The sequence below is a fragment of the Rhipicephalus sanguineus genome, chromosome 9 (genome assembly GCF_013339695.2).
Source record: "Rhipicephalus sanguineus isolate Rsan-2018 chromosome 9, BIME_Rsan_1.4, whole genome shotgun sequence".
Lineage (NCBI taxonomy): Eukaryota > Metazoa > Arthropoda > Arachnida > Ixodida > Ixodidae > Rhipicephalus > Rhipicephalus sanguineus.
In genome coordinates, this window is record NC_051184.2 from 42,033,171 (window position 1) to 42,055,181 (window position 22,011).

General features: G+C 47.3%; 1 protein-coding gene across 1 annotated transcript; it reads right to left on the reverse strand.

Annotated features, from left to right (window-relative positions):
• Window positions 1–10,313: 10,313 nt before the first annotated feature.
• Window positions 10,314–21,867, reverse strand: LOC119405049 (E3 ubiquitin-protein ligase Siah1). Its single transcript, XM_037671808.2, has 4 exons — window positions 21,538–21,867; window positions 17,762–17,894; window positions 13,099–13,205; window positions 10,314–11,669 (listed from the first exon to the last, which is right to left on the reverse strand). The coding sequence occupies exons 1-4, from the start codon at window positions 21,710–21,712 to the stop codon at window positions 11,290–11,292; spliced, it is 795 nt and encodes a 264-aa protein (XP_037527736.1). The 5' UTR covers window positions 21,713–21,867; the 3' UTR covers window positions 10,314–11,289.
• Window positions 21,868–22,011: the final 144 nt, after the last annotated feature.

The following is a 22,011-nucleotide window of genomic DNA, read 5'->3' on the forward strand; positions in this document are numbered from 1 at the left end:
TTTTATTGTTTAATCACGCACAGGAGAAATCTCACCAGGCACTACCTTGGAGGTAAACAATGGCTGCCTATGGGAATGAGAGACAGAAGAAGTCGGCTTTTAGCTAACACTTACACTTCTACTTCTACTAACGTTTCCTACTGGAACATGCCAATGACTGCTAATGGGGAATGAGAGACAGAAGAATTCGGCTTTTAGTTAACGCGCACGCTGCGAATTTTTTATTGTTCAACAACGCACAGGAAAAATCTCCCACCGGCACCACCTCGGAGGTCAAGATCTGGTACTAGCGTTACGACTGGTTACGCACTACGACTACGAGGGACGAACGGGTGTCGCTTTAAGGAGCTTCGCCCCTAAAAAAGACGCGTCAGGAAGGGGGCGGGCAGGGCAGTTCACAATCCTACCCGCTGCGTGTACACCCTAGCAATTTTTTTTTCTACAATATCCCGCGACTACCGATCACAGGACACGATAGTGTCTAATATCGCCGAGAAGCAACGAGACCAGCGACACGTCGATCAGCTTCGAACCTGTTTTCTGTACACATGACCGCCAAGATGACGCTGGCAGTGTTATGCAAACAGCGTATCAGAAGGTCAGATCACACCTGACTGCTCGTTGTGAGCTTCCGCCTCTTAGAGCAGATGTCGTTGCTTCCCGCCGATATTAGAAGCTACTATACGCGTTGCGGGGTTCCCCATAACGGGGGCGGGGGGGGGGGGGGTCAAAGTTTCGTCGCATCGAGTAAATACGGTAAACATCAGGGGCTTTCGGCCGCCGCTAATGTAAAAAAACAGCTTGGCCGTAACCCTGCACCTTAAAACAATGACGGGACAGGAACACACTGAGTAAACGCATGGGGCAGGCCTTGCGATCTCGCTGTCTGGCCATTCGTGAAACAAAATGATGCGATAAAGAATTTCACAACCGGAATTATGAAATCGAAATGGACGGTGCCAAAGATAAGTTGACGTTTCTCTATCTGTTTCGCGCTGGCAACAGCGATACCAACCGCCTAAGGCGATACTGAAAGGATTGTTTGAGACACACAAAATATTGAAGTACCACTAAAAATACCATGACCAAGCGCTTTCCGTCGTTACAGTTTTAGAAAACACTTTATACATTCTTTAAATACGCATAAAAGAAAGAGAAATACACTTTGAGAGGTGTGTCTGGGGATTTGCGCTTTGGGAAAGGCAGGACTGAAATGATTTGTCGACGCAAATGCTTTCGACATCGTGCACCTTTCTAGTTTAGATTCAATGGAGAATTCGTTCTCTTTTACGGTACGAACGAAGAGCATCTGTTTTTTAGGCTTCTAGTGCATTTTCAAATGATACAAAGGGTTATATACTATACTTTCTGACCACAAATTTACGCTGCGAACTAATTAATGTTCAGGTAAGTGTACTTCATCTCTTCGATCTGTCTTAGCTTATAGTATTACTTTTTTTTTGTGCTTCCAAACAACTCAATCTCTCCTTAGCGTAGGGTAGCGTACCGGTTGTGCTGAACTTCAGGGGCATAGCCAGAAATTTTTTCGAGGGGTGGGGGAAGGTTTGTGGTTTCAGCCATACTTTATGCATGCTCGTGCGTGCGTTTGTATGTGTGCGTCTATATACACACGTGCAAAACGAAAAATTTCAGGGTGTTCGCCCCCCACCCACCAGCCCCTGGATACACTAATGCAGCATGCTGACCCGGAGGTCGCGGGCTCGATCCCGGCCGCGGTGGTCGCATTTCGATGGAGGCGAAATGCTATAGTCCCGTGCACTGTGCGAAGTCAGTGCACGTTAAAGAACACCGGAGGGTTGAAATTCCTGGAGCCCTCCACTACGGCGTGCCTCATAATCATACCATGGTTTTGTCACGTTTTTTGCATATGTTTTTATAAAAGAAGACCATTCTAGCATCCCTTACGTCCATGATTTTGATCACCACTACATGGCACCTGTTGACATTACACTTAATGGCATTGTACATCTGATCAATAACCTTAAAGTGTCCTCGTCCCCCGGTGTCGACGAAATAAATTCAAAAATACTAAAAAATACCATTTCAGTTTCCAGCGTCATCTTACTTCACACAAACAGTCATTATAAACAAGCGAACTGCCCACTGATTGGAAAATAGGAAAGGTAGTACCCGTTTTCAAAAGTGGCAATAAACATTCGCACGAAAATTATCGCCCCATCTCACTAACATGCATTTGCTGAAAGATGCTCGAACACATTATCGCATCGCATCGCATATCTACGATCACCTAGAATCAAATCATTTCTTCTTCCGAAATCAGCATGGATTTCGAAAAGGCTTCTCCTGTGAGTCACAGTTATTTGAATTCACCACTGACCTTCATTACAACATGAACGATAACTTACAAATAGATTGCATCTTCCTAGACTTTTCTAAAGCACTCTATCGCGTAGCACATTGCCGACTAATATCAAAACTTTCTGCGCTTAAATTAGATTCACTAACCCCTGTCATGGCTCCCTAAATTTCTTTCTAACCGTCAGCAGTTCACCGTTGTCAATAATTACTTCTCTCCTCCTTCCGATGTCACATCCGGGGTGCCGCAAGGTAGCGTCCTTGGTCCTTTAATATTCTCAATCTACATTAATGACCTGCCAAATAACATATCTTGTATACGTATATTTGCTGACGACTGCATTGTTTATCGTTCCATAAAAAGTGCTGATGATCACCAATCCCTCCAAAGTGACGTGGATCGCATTAACAACTGGTGTAAAACAGGGCTAATGACTTAACATTTCAAAATGTAAAATTATCTCATTTACCCTTAAGTCAATTCGTTCGCTCTTTCCTTACAACATCAATAATAACACATTGGCTAGAACTATATGGTGAAAATATCTAGGCGTTCACCTCACAAAAAATCTTTCCTGGGTCGACCATATAACTATCATTTCTGCTAATGCTTCTAGATCATTGGGGTATCTTCGTCGCAACCTAGAATCCACTACTCCTCACGTGCGTAAACAGGACTACCAAACATTTGTCCGACCCCAGTTAGAGTACGCATCATCCATTTGGTCACCTCATCAAAAATATTTAAGACAGAAGTTAGAAGCTATTCAGAACAGGGCTTGTCACTTTATCACGTGGAATTATTACAACTTGTCCAGTGTAACCCAGCTAAAGCTCGAACGTTCACTAAATCCGTTAACAATACATCGTGACGCTGCGCTTTTGTCTCAAATATGCCACTGCCACTCGATCACCGCTAGCACAACTACAACGTTCCTCTCATTTATCGCACAGATTACACAATGACTTCAGCTACACCCGTGTCTACGGCACCACTAATGCCTTTAACTACTCGTCACTCCCGCGTGCCATACGACTCTGGGATGATCTTCCAAACAGCATCGCCCTTCAGCGTAATCGCAATAAATTTCGCGAGCAGCTCATCAACCATTTCACTGATAATGCTTAGCTGGTCCATTTGCTCCCATGATCCATGCATCCCCTCTTTCTCTTTTTTTTTTCATCATCAAAGTGATGCTGCTGCATTAAGTTTTGTTTGTTATCCCAACTAGTACCGGTAAACTGCGTAGTCTGCTTCACTACGCATCATTCGATCTGTCCAATACGCTGTTGAATTTCTTTTATGTGTTTCAAACTTGCCTATTCATGTGACATACATATGACTAGTTTTTGTATTTGGACATTTTTTTTGCTGCTGTTGTTAATGTTGTTCTGCATTGTTCTTACTGGCTTTGATGTTAACCCAATTTGTTCTTACTTTGTATCGCCCCCCCCCCCCCCCCTTACACAATGCCTCTGCGAGGCGTGTAAGGTACATGTGAATAAATAAATAAGTAAGTAAATAAATAAATAAATGAATGAATAAATAAATAAATAAATAAATAAATAATATTATTATATTCTCCCTTGCTGGTGCTTCACACTCGATCAAACTTGCGTTAAAGAGAGAAAAGTCTATATCGTACACTCTTGCAATTTAATAATTAGCGCCAATTCATCGCCCGGTCCAGGACCGTGGGTTAATGGAATAAGGGACCCTCCCACCTTTAGTAACCAGCCACTCTGTAAATACATGCATATTCTCTCTCTCACGCGCGCGCTAGCATTAAACCGAGGACATAAACACGTCTAATACCGGTGGGAAGTAACGAGGTGTACTACAGAAACGCGAGTGCAAGAGGCACACTTATGTACTGACGCTATCTGCTACACTGTTTACTTAAAGATGGATAGAAGCTGTCACGGGTATCTGCGCGACCATGTGTTTCAGGAAACAGGAGCGAAGGGTACAGGAGCGTACGATACCGATACGACGTCGTATCGGTGATCTCTTTGCTTCTCGCCGATGTTAAACGCTACCATACTCTGGGGTCAACTACCGCGCGATATTATAAAAGAAATCGCAAGGGTGTACTACATCGTAGTCTCTCAGGGTGTACAGTACATACACGTGTAGTCTGTCACACTCCACTTGAAGGTGCAACCAGCACAGCTGGCGTCTTTCCGGTTCGCTTTTTTTTTTTGTCTTCGCCTGTTCCGTTCTGGAAAATATACAGCTATACGCAGATCGTTGTAGGAAGCTAGTAAACATATATACCGAACGTAGCAGTATCACACAGTACACTGGCCCTGCTGAATGGCTAGTGGGTAATATGTCATCTTGAAAACCTTGAGCGCTGTTTGTGGGACGTGGTCGCGAGTACTTGCGTACGGCGAATAAGGGAGTACCGAGTAGCGCCTAATTTTGAAGATAACAGAGTAATCTTGCTGCCGTTTTGTGTGTGTTTCGTGCTTCGCGGTGTTTTCAAACCGATGCTACGTATGCACACTCGAAGCGGCGGGCGTGACTGTGAACCAGCAGAAACCTACCGGCGTCGGTTGGTGAGGTGCACGGGTCTTCGAGAGGGCGTCACCGCGGTTGACGCGTTTGCAGCTTGCTGCTCCAAGTTGCAAACGTCTGGTGCCGCGTCTTCTACACTGCTACGCCCTCCGAGGGACACCCAACGATCGCGGACACTGCACACAACACACTACACCACCCCGCACACGCGCCTTCACTTTCGCACTTTCCTTTCGACGAAGCCACTTACACGGATGTGAACGTTATGTAGATAAGAGCCATGCGCAGCGCTCCCCGCGGCCTGCACGTTTTGATAGCGCGCAGTCGTACGGATGACGTAAGCGCCGGCCTACTCCTTGCGTAATAGGTGGCAGCGACTGCCGCCTTGTCAGGGAGCAAAAGCAGCACTGCTGCAGTTGTAGTTGCTCTTGTTTATGTTGCTGTAGTAACGTATCAGTAGTGGTAGCAGCAAGATCAGTAGTAGCAACGGCAGAATTAGCGTTACTTGTAGTAGTAGAAGTGTAGTACATGCCTACGAGCCATAGGCGCGCGCAGGGTCCGCCATTAGGGGGGGGGGGCGCAAGTTTCACCGCAGCGTCCCCTTCCCTTGCCTTTGCTTGGCCGAGTCCCAAAGAAAACACGCTTCGCAATGAATGCAAAAAATGGAGAAAATGAAGCGATGAAGTGCTTCTTACAACGGCCTGCCTTTGGTCCCCGCCTTCCAGGTCTAAATATGGGAAGTAAACGGTTCCCTAATCTTTCGGGTGGTGCTGTCATCTTTCGTAACTGCGCAGCAGCTCTTCTCATTGTTTTATGACCTCCAGGACAAACAAACCGAGCTTGTTTAATTCCATAGAGGCCCCGCTCTACTGCTTTGCGTTGTAGGTATTCGTTGTGATTCAGAATGGTTTGGTTTTCCTACATACGAAGTTTCTATGCACGATAAAAATGCTGCATTGTGTCACTCCCTTGACAGACAACGCGTACGTAACAAACGAAACCTATGACACGTCGTTTCCCTGGGGAGTGCTGCCGTCTTCCGTGACTGCACAACAGCTGTTCACAGTTGGTTATGACCTGCAAGACAACCGCACCTGGCTTATTTAATCTCAAAGGTCATGCTTTGTTCCTTTGCATTGTGGGCTTGCATTGAGGTTCACGATAGTTTTTTTTCGCGAACTGGAATGAGATACTAGGATTTAATGCAATAATAGTTACGATCACTGCGAGAACAATATTTATAAGGCTGATAATTTTAATTCCATAGCTTTCGTTCTTCGAATAAATCCATACAGATCTTCGTAGCCGTCCCTGCGGCTGAAACCCGCGAGGGGAATTTGAGTAAGTATTTTTATTATTGGTTTATAGCGATGACATGTTAAGAAATTCCGCATATTTCAGTGAAAAGTACCATAAGCGATGTGAAGGGAGCGAGAAAAGCTTTCATTGGAAGAATAAATGAGCGATCTTCTTCGTATGGTGGACATATGTCGGCAAGCTCACGCAAGAGTCGACTCACTCAGACTCAGATCGAGCCGTGAGTCTGAGTGAGTCCGAGTTAGTAATATATTGGTGAGTGTGAGTCCGAGTGAGTCCACTTGAGGAAAGTTTTGGTGAGTCTGAGTCCGAGTGAGCTCTATAAGGGCAAAATGCACTTAATGAGTGGGTCTCAGTGAGCTCCACATTTTTTGCCGACGTATGATGGGGGAGCCCTTTGTTTAAAGCCCCTGTATATGCTACCTTTAGGTGGCATATACATAGGGCTCCGTATTTTCGGTGTTTACATTTCTTGAAAATCGGCGGGTGCTTATCGGAGTTTATATTTTCGGCGGAAATTCGGCGTTTATCGGAGTTTATTTCTCGTAGATTCCCAATTCTCCGAATTTCGGAGTTTCGCGTTATTCTCAAAACCCCGAAATTTTTTGATCAATTCGTATCTTAATACTAAAACATCAAAACACACGAAGCACATTTTATTTTTTCTGGAAGGTTTGAATGCACAAAAACATATATGCACAAGCGAAATACTTGAACACAAAACACCTGTATTTGTTCGTATAACAACCTTAGCTTAAAGGTTATTGTAAAACACGCAAGCATACTTTGCGAGGTTGCTGTCAGTGATCAAAGCGCGCTCCTTTCGATTGGCGACTCTCAGCTTTGAAAATGCCCTTTCAACGTTAGCGCAAGAAACAGGAAGCGCCAGAAGGCGCAGCGCACAGCGAGAAAGCACTGGCCACTGGACATTGTGAAGTCTCCAAAACGACAGGGGTTCAACAATGTTACATATTTCATAGCACTGACAGTTCGCAAAATCACTCAGGAGCTGGCTCATGTCGTCAGTTTCAAGAAGCACTAATTGAAAAATAGGTGCATAAGTTTGGAACGCGCAGGGCAGCTCATGCTTCACATTTGGATTCACAATTAGAACACAGTACCAAAACGATTACTTGGTGTACTGGAGTTGATCGCACAGGTTCCTCTCAGTTGTCTGTCTTCACTTTATGGCGTCAGCAGCGTAGTATCCGTGAATGCCTGCGATAGTCGCTAAGTGGTCATTCTCGTGAAGGAGGACCAACAGACTTGCGACATCTGATACGAAGACCTCGCTTGGACCACGCCATTGACTGATGAGTGCGTGCAAAGAAACCCCCAGTATAGGATAAACTTGGTGCACCAGTGTGCTCTCTGCCTCAAGTTCCTTAATGGGTGAGAACACGGCACACGAATTGGTCTTCAGAAACCTCATCTTAACGAGCAAGTCGTGCACAGCTTCAGGCGATTTAATAACTGTTGAGCGTCTTACACTTCGTTGCCTTGGCTTAGTCGCTTCTCAAGAAAGAAAAATGGCGCGCCAGTAGTCGAAAATATCTTCTAGAGATTCATAAAAAGAGAACCACCTCGACGGACATAGGGTTTTCAGCGACTTCACGGACATGTCCATGGCCAAGCACACAAGACCAAACTTACGGCGCAGCTCCCGCGACGACTTCAACAGGGCAGGAAAGTGCACAACAAAGTCGTGAACTACGTTAAACGAGCTCGTCCTGATTCCATCCTCCAGAGCGTTGTTGAGTAGGTGGCACGGATCTTTGAAGTGAAGCGCCTTGAATTCGGGTTTGGAGGGTTGCAAGTCCTTGTGAAGCTTCTGCATGTAGGAAGCTGAGTCGGATCACAATGCAGCTACGTCGCCTAATAAAGCTACGCGCGGTAAACTTTAAATCGGTCAAAACAGAAGATGTATCAATGAGCACTTAAAACTTGCCCTTTCGGTAAAGAGCGGAACCAGGTCATATTGGCCCTTCAAATCGGAGTTTATCGGATAAATCCGAATTGTCAGAAATTTTACCGGCGAATGTTTATCAGATTTTTTTCGGATGAAACTGAAAACACGGAGCCCTACATATACAGTAACTTGAGTCTCATATCGTCGCGTTGAGCGCTGCCCCGCCACGGTGGTCTAGTGGTTATGGCGCTCGACTGCTGACCCGAAGGTTTCGGGACCGAATCCCGGCCGCGGCGGCTGCATTTTCTATGGAGGCGAAAATGTTTCAGGCCCGTGTACTTAGATTTAGGTGCGCGTTAAAGAACCCCAAGTGGCCGAAATTTCCGGAGCCCTCCGCTACGGCGTCCCTCATGATCATATCGTGGTTTTGGGACGTTAAACCCCAGATATTATTACTCCTCAATGTTTTGCTTATCGGCATTACTGAGAAGGGCAGAGCAAGAGCATATAGCCCGACTGTTAAAGGCAGTCTCCTCCTACCGGCCAGGTCGAATCACGTTGAGACAATTTCTCTACTGGCGGTGAACACTTTAAAATGTTAATTACAAACAAAACAAAAGCCGCGTGCGCATCACATTTTTATTTCTTCTTCTGCTCTTCACTCTCCTTTCCCCTGACGGCTCTCCGCGGTTTCGCATTCGCCAACCGCTCGCGCCATGTCAGCGCGTCGGCGGATGCTGTCCGGCGCCTCCCACTTCACTGCTGCTAGCGGTTGTTTTCCAGTTGTTGGTTGAACTACAAGATTAGGCTGAAACCATAGAGTTCCGAACAGCCATTGTGGCCCGGTAACATGAACAACGGTCTCAAACTTCACCCGAAAGAGAAACTTGAGGCTAAATAGCGTTCATATATCGGCGCCGATTTTGAAAATAGGCATTTATAGGTATTTTGGCACAAACGTCTTAACTTGCCTTCTGTCTCACTTGTTCTCAGCTGGTTATGGCCTCCAAGCAGGGCTTAAAACCATGGGAGGCCCAAGGGGGAGGGGTCTTCTAATTTTTAAGGAGGGGTTTGGCCCCCCCTCGGCAGGTCAACTGTATAGCACTGTGGAACCCATTGACAAGCTCTGGAATGAACTTTTTTTTTTTTTTTGGCAGTAGTGCTTTGTGCAGAGGAACTATAGCTCTCCAATTTTTTAAATATTGATTTAATCGCAATCATTCGGCTGATGGGGCATCAGCAAAAAAAAAAAAAAACAAAGAACGAAATAGGTGTCATCGTACCGCTGGATGTACAGTGTCGTCTGCACAACTAGTATGCGCATAACGAAAGAAATAACGCACATTGTACACACTTTTTCTCGTGCATACTGGTTCTGCAGAGGACCCTGTAGCACAATGTGCCAATGATACCGTAATCTGCGTACATACTTCCTTAATAGTATACGTTGTTGGGCTAGTTGGTTCATAATCTTCAAAATTGGCTAGCGCGAAAATCGAGAAGGACTAAGAAGGAACACTGATGTACACGAGAGAACGAACTAATGGAGGCTTATCACATTAAAGACCGTGAATGTATCAGTGACACTTCTGTTGTTCTGCGCAGTAAGGAAAGACTGTTCTTAGAAACTTGGTTATGATGCGAATATGTTTTGGTATCCCGATCCTGATTAGCATTGTCGACTGTCATGTGCATTGCGCCTGCGCGCGCCACTCGGCTGTGTATATATGTAGGAAGACGTTTCTGAATAAAGCTTAGTTGCGAGTAGCGCCTGTCCTGTACATCAGTGTTCCTTCTTAGTCCTCGTCGATTTTCGCGCTAGCCAATTTTGAAGAGTACATACTTCCTATTGGGACCGCCAAACGAGCTCCCAGTGTAAAGCGAATTGATAACTCGTAGCCTTGACATCAAGGCGACAAGACTTTTGGGCGCTCACGAGCCGCTGACATACATCTCTCATCTTGACGCCTCCTGTGGCGAGTGTCAGGTGCAAGGGCGACCACGTGCATTGCGGCGAAGTGGCAACAGAAATGAATGAGGGCGCGTTTCTTCCTTAAAACAAAAGATTATTTCATTAGACTTTCTTCATTACTTGGAAATGAAGTCTTCTGCCAAACTCAGAATGGAAAAATGAGCGAATTGATTGATTCATACTTAAGACTGTGCAGCGCGCACAAAAAGGGACAAGGGACAAAAGAAATGCACACGACAAGCGCTGACTCTCACCCGAATTTTTATTCCGAAAAACACACAAAAAAAGAAAACAAGAAGAAATAATCGAGTCACGTGGCTTGTACTCCAGAGGAAAAACGAAAAGAACATCCCTGGCCGTTGCCCCTTGACAGAGCATGCGCACAACGAATTTTAAGTCACATTGCCGCACGTGCTGACCAAAAACTGGTATTCCCTATCCCATAGCTTTATCGATGGCTGGCTAACGCATCTTTCGTAGCTTCTTCTAATGTGGAAGGCCTCGATAATTTCTCGGGCCAGCTGCTTTTTGTGCCTGGAAAGAACCATGGTATCTGTAAAGTGCGGGGTACACCCGCACTCCCGGCAATGATCTGCTAGATAATAATGCATCCCTGGCGTTAATGAGCGCTTGTGTTCACCCAAACCAACATTAAGGCACCTCCCACTCTGTCCTATCTAAGATCTACCGCACCAGAACGGGATACGATACACGATTCCTACATCGCAGTCAACAAACTTGGACATGTGTTTAGTATGACAATCGCTGTTTGTTTCTTTCGACCCACTCGGCTGTGCGCACTTGCTCACGCGGGCGCACCGCATGTTTCCGAAAGGTTTTTGGCGATATTAATAATTATTGCGACTACTTCATGGTTATTTCAGTTAATTATATTATTTTAGACCTCGTTCCTTTTCTTTTAACCCGGTTTTGAGCTGTGCTAGCTTTGCTTTAGACTTTTATCGACTAGTCGATTTTGAGCGTGACCACGACACACGAGGTCTATGTGTGGACGACGAGCCGGGCCCCTGAAGTGCTACGCACTTAGAAAGAGCTTCAATCTATACACCGCAAGACAACATCGTTGTGCCCTGGGAGCTTGCAGGTCTTGTCTATTTACTGTCTCGTACGTAGGCGTGCAACAGAATACCGGTCGCGTATATGGTCATGCGAAACCGCGGCCTCCGCGATAGGCACCGGGAGCGCGCCGCGATCGAAATACGACCAACGCTTTCACGAGAGGTCCTCAATGGTCGACTTGATGCGCACCACTCCGCCACACAGCTCAATCTGATCGTTGCTGATGTCGAACTCGAGGCAGTCGCTGTTGTCCAGGGCGACGTTGACGTTGTCCTCGATGCCGAGCGGCATTCCCTCGCGGGCGTGCTGACCGTCGAGGCCGTGGAACTCCAAGTGGTAGGCGAACCCGTTCGCCGCGTTGTCGTCCGGGTCGATCATCTGAACGACGGCGCAGTAACGCCACCTCTCGTCGTCTATTGGACGTCGACGCAGGACCAGCAGAAACTCACGCCCGAAACAGAGCTGCAGCTGCATCCAGTAGAAGATGGCGTCCTCCGCGCCGTAGGCTTGCCCGCACAGCATCATCTCCTGGCCTGAGAAGGTTATTAAGATACCCATGTTGGAAAACAACTACTGAAAGACGATTCAGTCATATTGTTATATTAAGGCGGAAGTCTGAGCTGCCTCATCATACGCGAAAATTCGCTGTCGGCATCCCGCGTCGGCGGCGTCAACACGTGTGATGCAAAAAATTGTCACGTGACGACGTCAACACACAAGATCCTCGCTTGGTCAAAGGTGGGGTGATCACGGTGGGAGGATAAAATCAGGTGAGATGTAGAGAATTTGCAAAGCCTCCGATCTTGGAACAAGTGCAATACAACGTTAGGGGCAGAAAGCTTTCGGAGGGGGGGGGGGGGGGGAGGGAGGGTCGTGGAAGGATCAAGACATCGACTGAGAAGAGAAAGACGAAGAAAGGTGGCTTACGCCTTCGAGTCGTCTCAGGCGAATGCATAAGGGACCCGGTGAGTTTTCTTATCTGGCTAAGCTCACAATATGTAGGCTTAAAAAGCATTTTTCCACAGTCGACTGTATGTCCATGCGAAGCCTGTACTGGCTGGCTTGGGAGGTCGGGTGAAGCCGGCGTCGTACGAAAAATCCCAGCCTCGGCCAGAGGCGACAGGTTCTCCTCCTCACTCGCATCTGGTGGCCGGAAACCCTCCGCTCTCGCGAGTGGCGCGCCGCATGGCGCCACTCTCCCAACCAATCACAAGCGCTCCCTCCCTCCGGAGTAGGGAAATGAGCGCTCGCTGGCTCAAGGCCGTGCTTGCTCCCCACTGGCGCAAAGGGGGTGCACGCCTAACGGGCGACCCTATTGACGGTAGGGGGGGGGGGGGCTGGAAATTTTTAATTATTGTATCGAAACTCATTTGGCACATGTTGAAAGATACAACTAAATGAATCGAACAGACAATTAGGCCACAAAAGCATAGATGACGTTAACCATTGTCTTTAACGGTAGTGTACCAAGAGTGACGTAAATTGAAATTGACTGAAGTGGACGAAAAAAAAGAGTGGTTTTTCGTCGGCTTCAACTCACTTAAATTTAATTCACAGTTAGTACACTGGAGTTAAGGACAACAATTAGTAATCTTAGTATGTTGGCCGCCGCAGAATAAGTAATTATGAAGGTAGTGAGCAAATATCGCATTTCTCTTATTTTTTGAGGATTTTCGGACACATTTCTTGAAAGACCCTGTAATAATAACAATAATTCCTGTGGTTTTACGTCCCAAAACCAGGATATGATCTACGAGGGACGCCGTATGGGAGGGCTCAGGAAATTTCGACCACAAGGGGTTCGTTAGCGTGCTCCTAAATCTAAGTAAACGGGTCTCTAGCATTTCGCCTCCATCGAAATGCGGCCACCGCGACCGGGATTCGATCCCGCGACCTTAAGGTCAGCAGTCGTGCACCGTAACCACTAGACCACCGCGGCGGGTGAAACACCCTGCATATTACCTTCGCACGTCATCACGAACGGGTGCGAACTGACGAGGTGCTGTTTTATTTCGTCCGCAGTTCCTTGCCACTCGCACTCGCCGCCTGGGTGTGGACATTTAATGGACCTGAAAAAAACAGTAATAACAAATTTTGGGAGTGGTTAGTCTACAAGTAGAGTAAGTCATTGGCCGCGCCATATATGGTTTAAGAAGCGAGCTGCGGACGGTTGCAAGTTACCTTCCGACCTATTCGCGGTCTGTTATACGTGTCCCGATCATCCGATGGGCCCACATAAATTTGTAAACAAGGGATAGAAAGTCGGGAGCGCTTGCCGCCATTCTGGGCTGCGCGCGGGAGTACAAAGGCTGACGTCACAGCCTCGGCAGTGCATTTTTGGGGGGTCACTCCTATTTAGCGCAGCTCAGAGAGGATTATGGCGGTGCCCAGGGAGCCGTCTGTGAAGAGGTCTATACTCGGCGACAACCTTTCTTGAGAGCACCGTGGAAGTTACAGAAACGAAACGCATGCCTGCTACCGCGCCGAAAGATAGTACTTAAGTTTACTGATAATTCATTTGACTTGATGAAATAAATAGTCCTTCATTTATTATGAGATTCAAACAGTTGCGTGAAGTCGTAGGTAAAATAAAGTTATTGTTCAGTTTGGAAGAATCACTTTCTTTTCTTTCCACTGCTTAGACAGCACCATACCTTTTCAGCCCGTTTACGCCCGTTTTCCAAAGTAAACATGGCGTCCATGACGTAGTGGGTCAGTGTGCGGCCGCAAACGCGCTGTTTAGTTCTCCAAGAAAAATATAGTCGTAATATGACACTACATTGTGCACTTAACAATGGAAATGTTTCTCCCATTCACATTTTTCGTGTATACAATTTTCTAAACGCGTTAAACGATGCGAGCGAGCAAAACCGAAATCAGCCGCAAGCAGCCGTGCTGCTTGCGGAGCACCATGGCATGGCATGACAAGAACTTTATTATGGTCCAGATAAACCACGGCCCGAGGGCAAAGCCCCCAGGCTAAGTCGATGGTTCCGCCCACTTAGGCACCGGTAGGCCAAAGGCTTTCCCGATGGCGTGAGCTCTCCAGACGGCCAGGAGAGGATCTTGGAGGACTCCACTGGTTATACGCACACTCCAGTCCTCCTCACTGTTGAGATCCGAGGCCCTTTGGTTTGGGCACAGCCAGAAAATATGATCAAATAGACACGGAGTGTGCCCCCAACGTTTACATTCGGCGGGAAAATCCCTGTCAATTTTGTTAAGCACAAAGGGTGTGTGATAGGATTTGGTTTGGATCAATCTTAATGTGACTGCCTGAGCTCAAGTAAGCTTCTGATGCAGGGAGGAGGAAAGAATCTTCTACCATCCCTATAGTGTGAGGTGATCTCATGAAAAGTGCTAAGAGGGTCTTTGTAGGAGCCGCAGTCATCCTGGAGCAATTCTTGGTCTGGTGCGCGGCGTGTGATCTCGCACAGCAGAGTGAGTTTGCTCGTTAGGATCGCAGCCATTGGGGCTGACCGAGTGGCCCTGATGAGCCGAAAACCAGATTTTAATGTGTGTGCTATCCAGGTTCTCGCTGTGATGAGTACTGAGACTGTTTATGAGTAGCTTGTGTGCTTCCATTGATACGGAGCCGGCTGAGTAATTCCTAATGGCTGTTCGGGAATCGGAGAAAATCGTGGAGCTTCTCCTCATTGTAATTGCCAGTGCTATGCTTGCTTCTACGGCAGCATGAATTGAGCTCGTTCTTAGTGATGCCGCGCTTATAAACTTGCCCCTCTCATTGACCACGGCAATAACGTAGCGGTTGCCCGATCCATAACTGGTTGCATTGACAAAAATAGCTAAGTTTTGTTGTAGGTGCAGTTTACCCAGAATGCATTTGGCCCTGGCGTCTCTTCCGCCTTTGTTGTGGACAGGATGAATATTTCTAGGTATGGGGCAGGGCTGGGCAGAGATACACAGAAATGTATTCCGGAATACAGATATCGAAATACGTGCGCGGGCAGCCCAAAATACAGATAATGACTTTGACATAACATTTGACTTTGACATAACGGGATATTTCGGAAATACTTTTGCAAAAAGAGGAAAAAGGTATTCCGGAATACAGATACAGGAATACAGATACAAGAATACAAATACTAGAATACTTTTTTTTTTTGGTTTCGGGAATGCTGATGCGCCGCAAAGGCATTCATTTGGCGCAGGACAATATTGTCATTAAATGGACACTAAAGAGAAACAATGAATTAGTTTAGATTGATAAAGTGTGCTCGGAGAACTCTTGTGTAGTTTATTTCACGACCATAGGTTTATTATTAAAGGAGAAAACCAAGTTCAAAGTTTCATTTTTAAATTTCGCGCCGAACGTGTAATTCGTGACGTAAAAGACTTCGAAGGGCATTTAACGTATTTTGGCGCCACTGGCTCGACGAAATTTCAGCAAACTCGTTATGTCAAGTCTCTGGCCCCCTCAGAGGACAATGTACTTCGATTTAACCGATTAGAAACTACGTAGGCCCAAGCAGGCGCCGTCAAAAATATGTGACGTCACGGCAAATGGTGCAGGAATTCCAAGGTGGCGTCGCCACCTGTATTTTTTTTTTTTTGCGCGTTTTCTCGCTTATTAAGCGTCTTCGCGCAGAAAGCGTGGTGTTTTTGGTATCGCGGAAGACTACTTTACTAATGCGAGAAAAATCGTTTTGCTTTTTCGTGTCCCTTTAATGTTTCACCTCATTGAGACTTGCAAGTCAAGCATATTGCTCGAATCACTAATGAACACCACTGAATTAAGAAAAAGTATACATTAATCGTAGACACAAGATCTGTATTGTTTGTTGCGTTAACTGCACTTAAGCAACAGCAGCTTCTCAAACAGGCTGTCATTTAGGCAACGTCAGTGCGGTCTCAACGCAAGAGTCGCGAAATGGCTTGCCGCTAGAAAAAAATTTGGGGTGTGGCGCCTGCCTTGAAAGACCGCGACTTTCGTCCGCAGAACATGACAATACAGCCTTTTGAATTCGTCTGTCACGGCGGCGGGCGCTTAACCACATGGGCCATTCTGTGCATGTGGGGAACGCTTCGCCGCTCCCACTGTGAAGGCGACCGGCGGCGTGCCTTTGCTTGGTTTAGCAGAAAAAGTCTTCATTTCCCCCTTAGAAATAGGTCAGTGCATTTCTGACAAGAAAATTAACGAGATACCCGTGTCCTGCACAGTATCGCGATATAATCGATACATCTTAAAGGTATTTCACTACTGACATAGGCGTGCGCACGGAGGGGGGCAGGGGGGGCGGCCGCCCCCCCCCCTATTCATCTAAGAAGGGGGGCGCTGCGACTCGGGGGGGGCGCAATGTCAGCGCCATACATTGACATAATTGGGAGGGGGGGAGCTCCGACGAACCTTCGCCTCCCCCCCTCCCTGAAGGGGAACCCTGCGCACGCGTATGACTACTGAGATACAAATACATTATTCAAATGTATCTCGATAGAGAAATAAAGATACTCAGAAGTATCTCTAAGATACTATCGCAATACTATTGTATCGCTGTACTGCCCAGCCCTGGTATGGGGTCCACAAATAATTCTCTCCACCTCCTTGGGTAGTTTAAACTTAGCGACGTCTCCCCGTCGAGGCAGTATTCGGACTTCATCTAGAATTTTAAGCCCTGCCTTAGTGTTGGATAGTCGGGGAATTTGTGACATCGAATGCGCCTCAATGAGCTCATCTATAGTGTTATGAAGACCTAACTTGTTGAGGAGTTCAGTACTCGTTCCGCGCGCAAGCCCCAGAGCCCTTTTGGGTCACGAATGTACGGAAGCCTCGCCTCCACTGTCAAAATAAGTTGTCGCCGAGTATAACTGCTTCTTTCCTCCATGCCGGGAATGGCATCCGCCATCCACGTGCTTAGCAGCGCAACGCTTCAGTTGTTACAGGCAACAGCGACGTCATGCGAATTCATAGCCAGGGAACAATGAAATGCAAGAACGTGAAATGACAAGTCAGCTCGATAACCTGGATAAAAGATCAGAATGCCGCGTCAGAAACGGCCGATCGCCGACAAGCCTGCAATCGAGACAGCATCAGTTATTGGAAGACGGCGCTTACAAGCACAGAGTTTCCTAAAATTAACTAGAGGGGACTCTGGCGTTGCGATCGTTCAGCCACCATGGGAATGATGGGTAGTACACGGATTTACCTAGTCTTCGTACTTGCGGGCTTCGAACGCACTTGTGGCTTTTTTATTGCTGTGTTTTGGTTTTATTTCGGATAAAAGAATGGATCGTTGTGAACTTCGTGACCAGATTTGAGTTGGTGAGGCTAAAAAAGTTAAGCGGTGAAGTGGAACTGCTGAACGTTTGCTGAACTTCATCCTACGACAAAGCGGATGCAAGCGACGCCGAGCCAAACGGAGCCGAAAGTACGAAGTTTATACAAATCCGTGTACTACGCATCATTCCCATGCTGGCTGAAACGCCATGCGTTGCAGCTCTCATAGACACTAGCGCCAGAGTTCCCTCTAGTAAGTATTGTCGGAAACTCTATGCTTACAAGTACATGTGTGACCGGCACACCTGCGAGGGCCACATTTCTTCGCACCTTCAACGCCACAGCTACTTGCGAGGCAGCAAACGCTTCGCTTGAAAACGAAATACTGACCTGAAGAGGCATACGCTCTGATGCCAGAGCTTGTCGGCCGCCAACAGCGTCAATGTGCAACCCGCTGACTTGAATTTGCAGGGAAACTTGACCTTCTCGGCAATTTTTTCCAGGGTGAGGTTTCGTATACAGCCTGCGCAGAGAAACCGTGTATGAGCTGCCAGAGGGCGAGTGGGGTAGAACTGAATACCGCAAGTGGGGGGCCATGTTTTAGATGCGAAGCAGCTTTTGCTCGGGGCTGTGTCCGTCCTTCCCTCACGCGTCCCCTCCCCACTGCGCATGCGCCAACTCTCCCCCCGTCTCCTCGCGTGAGCGCGAGGAGCATAATTAGAGACCTGAGTTGGGCTAGTTGGGGCGTAACTGCAAACATGACTGAATAGCGCAAAAAACCACAGACAAGATAGAGACGACAGACAGGACGGAGCGCAAACTTCAACTGAGCATTTATTCGCAGAAAAACACGAAAGCACAAGCTGCGCAGGAGGTTCAAATACGCCCCCCAAAACGTCACCAACTTTAACACTTCCCATGCTTACGCAACCCACACGTGCCACACCTAGCCAAACGGTTCCGTGCGGTGATTTCTTTCTAAGTATATGCATTCTTTATTGCTGAGAGCCAGTGACGGTGCACTCACACAACGATCACCCGCTTTTCTTATGCAAAAAGCCTCGAAAATTTCTCTGTCTGCTTGCCCTCTCAACCGCCTGAGCACACAGGTGCAGATAAACTGCGCTATACACGTACATCTTCGGCAATGGTCCGCGAGATGTCCTGCAGCTGCGACAGCAGTGACAGCTGCACGGTGTTCCCTCAAACGGTCGTTTAAGCAACAACCCGTCTGACCAATATACAGGGTGTTTCAGATAAAAAGCACGAAGTAATAAAACATTAAGCATAAGCGCAGTGCGTCTCCAATTAGCGCAGTATTGTTCTGATCAATATAGAGCATGTCAGAATATTTTTTTCAATCCGCAAAGCTCGGCAATTAACAAAATTGCTTAATGAACTTTTTAAATTACAAGTATAGAGAAAAGTCTTCAATACAAAACTTGTAGCGCTTGTTGAGAAAGATCAAATTTTTCAATCTATGGTAAGAAAACTACCCTGCTTAATTTTTTTCCGGCCTTTCTTTAAAGCGCGCGAATTTAAAAAATACCACGTGACTGCCGCCAACAGGCTTTGCGATGGACTTAAGCGACAGCAAGACCATACGATTTCAACAACAAAAAAGTTCTTCAACCAAAAAGCGGTAGCAAATTCCACATGAGACCATAGGCAGCATTTGATGCAGCGTTCTTTTCTTTTCGCACCAATGAAGAAACACATTGGAAGGGGCGAGGGTGAAAGCGTGATGAAGGATGGATGTAAAGGATTGAGATAAAGGATTCATTCACACATGGTGGCCGCTCTTTCGTAGACTTTCTTTTTTTTTTCAAACGGTACGCGCCTACCATCATTTAGCGTCCATCGCAGTAACCGACAGCCTGCTCAATCGACCTTCGTGCGCGAAAGTCTTTGATAATTCGTTTACCTTACATTTGAGGGCACCAGAAGCGCCACGCGTTAGACGGCAGTCACGAGGTACTTTTTTTTTTTAATTCGCGCGCTTTAAAGAAGGATGGAAAGAATTAACCATAGATTGAAAAATTCGACGTTTCTGAAAAAGCGCTACAACTTTTGTATTGAAGATTTTTCTCTAGAGTTACTATTTAAAAAGTTCATTAAGCAATGTTTGTTAATTGCCAAGCTTTGAGGATTAGAAAAAATATCCTGACGTGCTCTATATGGCTCAGAACAATACTGCGCTAGTTGGAGACGCGTACCGCCTATGCTTAATTTTTTAATACATGGTGCTTTTTATCTGAAACACCCTGTAGGGCTTACCGCATGACACTGGAATAAGGTAAACCACTGCAACGGAGCATTCGACGAACTGCGTGGCATGCTTTTTTACAGAGGCGCGAACACCCTCCGCGGCATTCACCATGCGGCACATCCTGGATAGTTTTTTTCGGCGTAGTAAAAACTACTGAAATGCCGCACTTCAGTGCTGCCTTTTTGAGACGGTGCGACACTTTGTGCATGTACGGCACCGGTACATGACGCACCTGACTGCACTGCTCACTGAGCCCCGTGCTTGGTCGAGAATGCTTCACCTCGAAAATGAGGCTTTCCGCTACAGACATTGAGGTGCCGTCAGGGAACCCCGCGTTTCGCAGTCTACTAACCTGGTGCGTAACATTCCAGGCCACCTGGTGCTCACAGGTTTTCTGCAGGGCGGCTCGAAGGCACTTCACTGCTATTCCCCTTTTGACTGCGCGGTTAGAAGCTTTCAACCACTCACTCGTTACGCAATTCGCATGGTGTGACGACCGGTGCGATCCTACGCTTCTGCCACACGGTATTACATCTGCTAAAGTTACTCCTTGCCCGACATGACGAAGTTGTTTCTTTTTATCCGAAGTTGTTTCAAGCACTGGCGTGGCCCTTTGGCAGCCTACTTGAGTGCCACGCAGAACACCTGGGTTTGATCCCGGCTGGAACCCAGATTGTTATCTGACATCTAAGAGGTCACGCGTCTTTTTGAGCCACGCTTGGCGCTTTTCAAGGTCAGCGTCTGACGAGGCGCTTAGGCTTACACCTTAAAGGGGCCCTGAAACGCTTTTCCAAGTAATCGTCTAATGGCTTCATTAAAAGAGCTTCTTGTCTCACGAATCGATTGCCGCAAAACGTTTTAGAATCCGTCAAGAACGAGCGGAGTTGCAAGGATTTGTCCCACGCCTCAAGCGCTTTCCCTCTCCTTTCGTACTAGCGAGCGCGCTGAAAGCTACGCACGGAGGGGGATGACAAGGGGGCAAGAATATGCGTCTTTTCGGCAACGCGCATCACGACCTTGAGCACTTTCATTGCTTTTTTTCTTCGAACGCGCGACTTATTTGCAGTGTGATCGCGCGCGCGCGCGCGGTTACGTGGCGGCATCCCGCGGCGGCCACGGTAACTAAGCAGCGCACGAAGCTCAAACCAGGCAATGGCCGTGCACTTTAGGTTTATGGCACGGTCATTTTGGTTTATGGCATCATTTGTCGAGAGAAGAAGGAACGATTTCTAGCTGACCTTGATAGTTAATTGTAAATTCGAGGCCGCGTGCTGCGTTACAATGTTCGGCTCGCGTGTTCTCAGGAGCATCGACTACCGATCGGCAGCGTTTTCTGACCATGCTCAAGAAGTGTTGCAGGGCCCTTTAAGGATCAAGGAAGGCGAAAAGGCGTTCGCTTTGAAGTCTCTTAGGACGGATTTCTAAACGCCGGCTTTTTAAGTGCGTAGCACTTTAGGGCCCTGCCCAGCCTCTCTCTCATGTCGCATGGTCACGCACTGGGCAATACAGGCCCAGAACATGGCTAACGATGCTCAAAACCAGTGCAAAATAAACAAGGTCTGAAATTATATAGACTACATAAATCACCGAAAATTAATCGCAATAATTTATCTAAAATCGCGAAAAACGCTTCTGAAACAAACGGCTCATATCCGCACCTCAAAGAGAGGGCGCCACCGCCTCGGCCGAGGTGGTGGCGCTTGCCGAGGCTAGCCGAGGCGGCGGCAAGCGCGCTACTGCCAAGGGAATCACTGGGCTGCCCGTGCTATGCAATTCCTCAGGTTTCACGGTAATGGAGCGGCATTAAGCGCAGAATTTAGAGTGAGGTTTTTTTAAAGACTGCATACAGAGGCGCGTTGACTGTTGTCCGAAAACACAGCCTATGAAGTCCACTCACCAAACTGTTCCCGACAGAGGGGGCACGTATCCACGGTCTCCCTGCAGATGGAACACACCACGTGGCCGTTGCTGCACTGCACAACGGGCGGCAGCACGCTGTCTGAACACACGGGGCATTCGAACAGGCTGAGCATGCTGTCCTCGAAGGCGGTCGCACCGTGCAGTGGCTCCATCACGACTTGGCCGAATGGCGTCGCAGCTCTCGGTCCTGTCCGCTTGGTCTTTAGCAGTGTGGCCTGGCGGGTCGACCTGCCCTATACAACCTATATACGTGGTCACCTCGACACGTGGTCACGTTTCGGATTGGTCTTTGTGATGGTCAGTGGGTCAGGCTCTGAAATGACAGACGAAGAGAATGATTGATTAACATATCCTACACACGAAGATCGTCCGCAGATATCTTTGCCCGGTAAACCGCTTATTACATCCCTGTTATCCATCTGGCATTTGTTAATACATATTTGAATATCAG

Bases quoted from the DNA above. Each gene is read 5' to 3' on its own strand.
- LOC119405049 (XM_037671808.2), bottom strand. From the start codon at position 21,712: ATGGAGCCACTGCACGGTGCGACCGCCTTCGAGGACAGCATGCTCAGC. The intron at 13,206-17,761 runs GTCAGTATTTCG...TGTTTTTTTCAG, and splicing joins CAGAGCGTATGCCTCTTCAG to GTCCATTAAATGTCCACACC. The intron at 11,670-13,098 runs GTAATATGCAGG...TAACCTTCTCAG, and splicing joins GTTCGTGATGACGTGCGAAG to GCCAGGAGATGATGCTGTGC.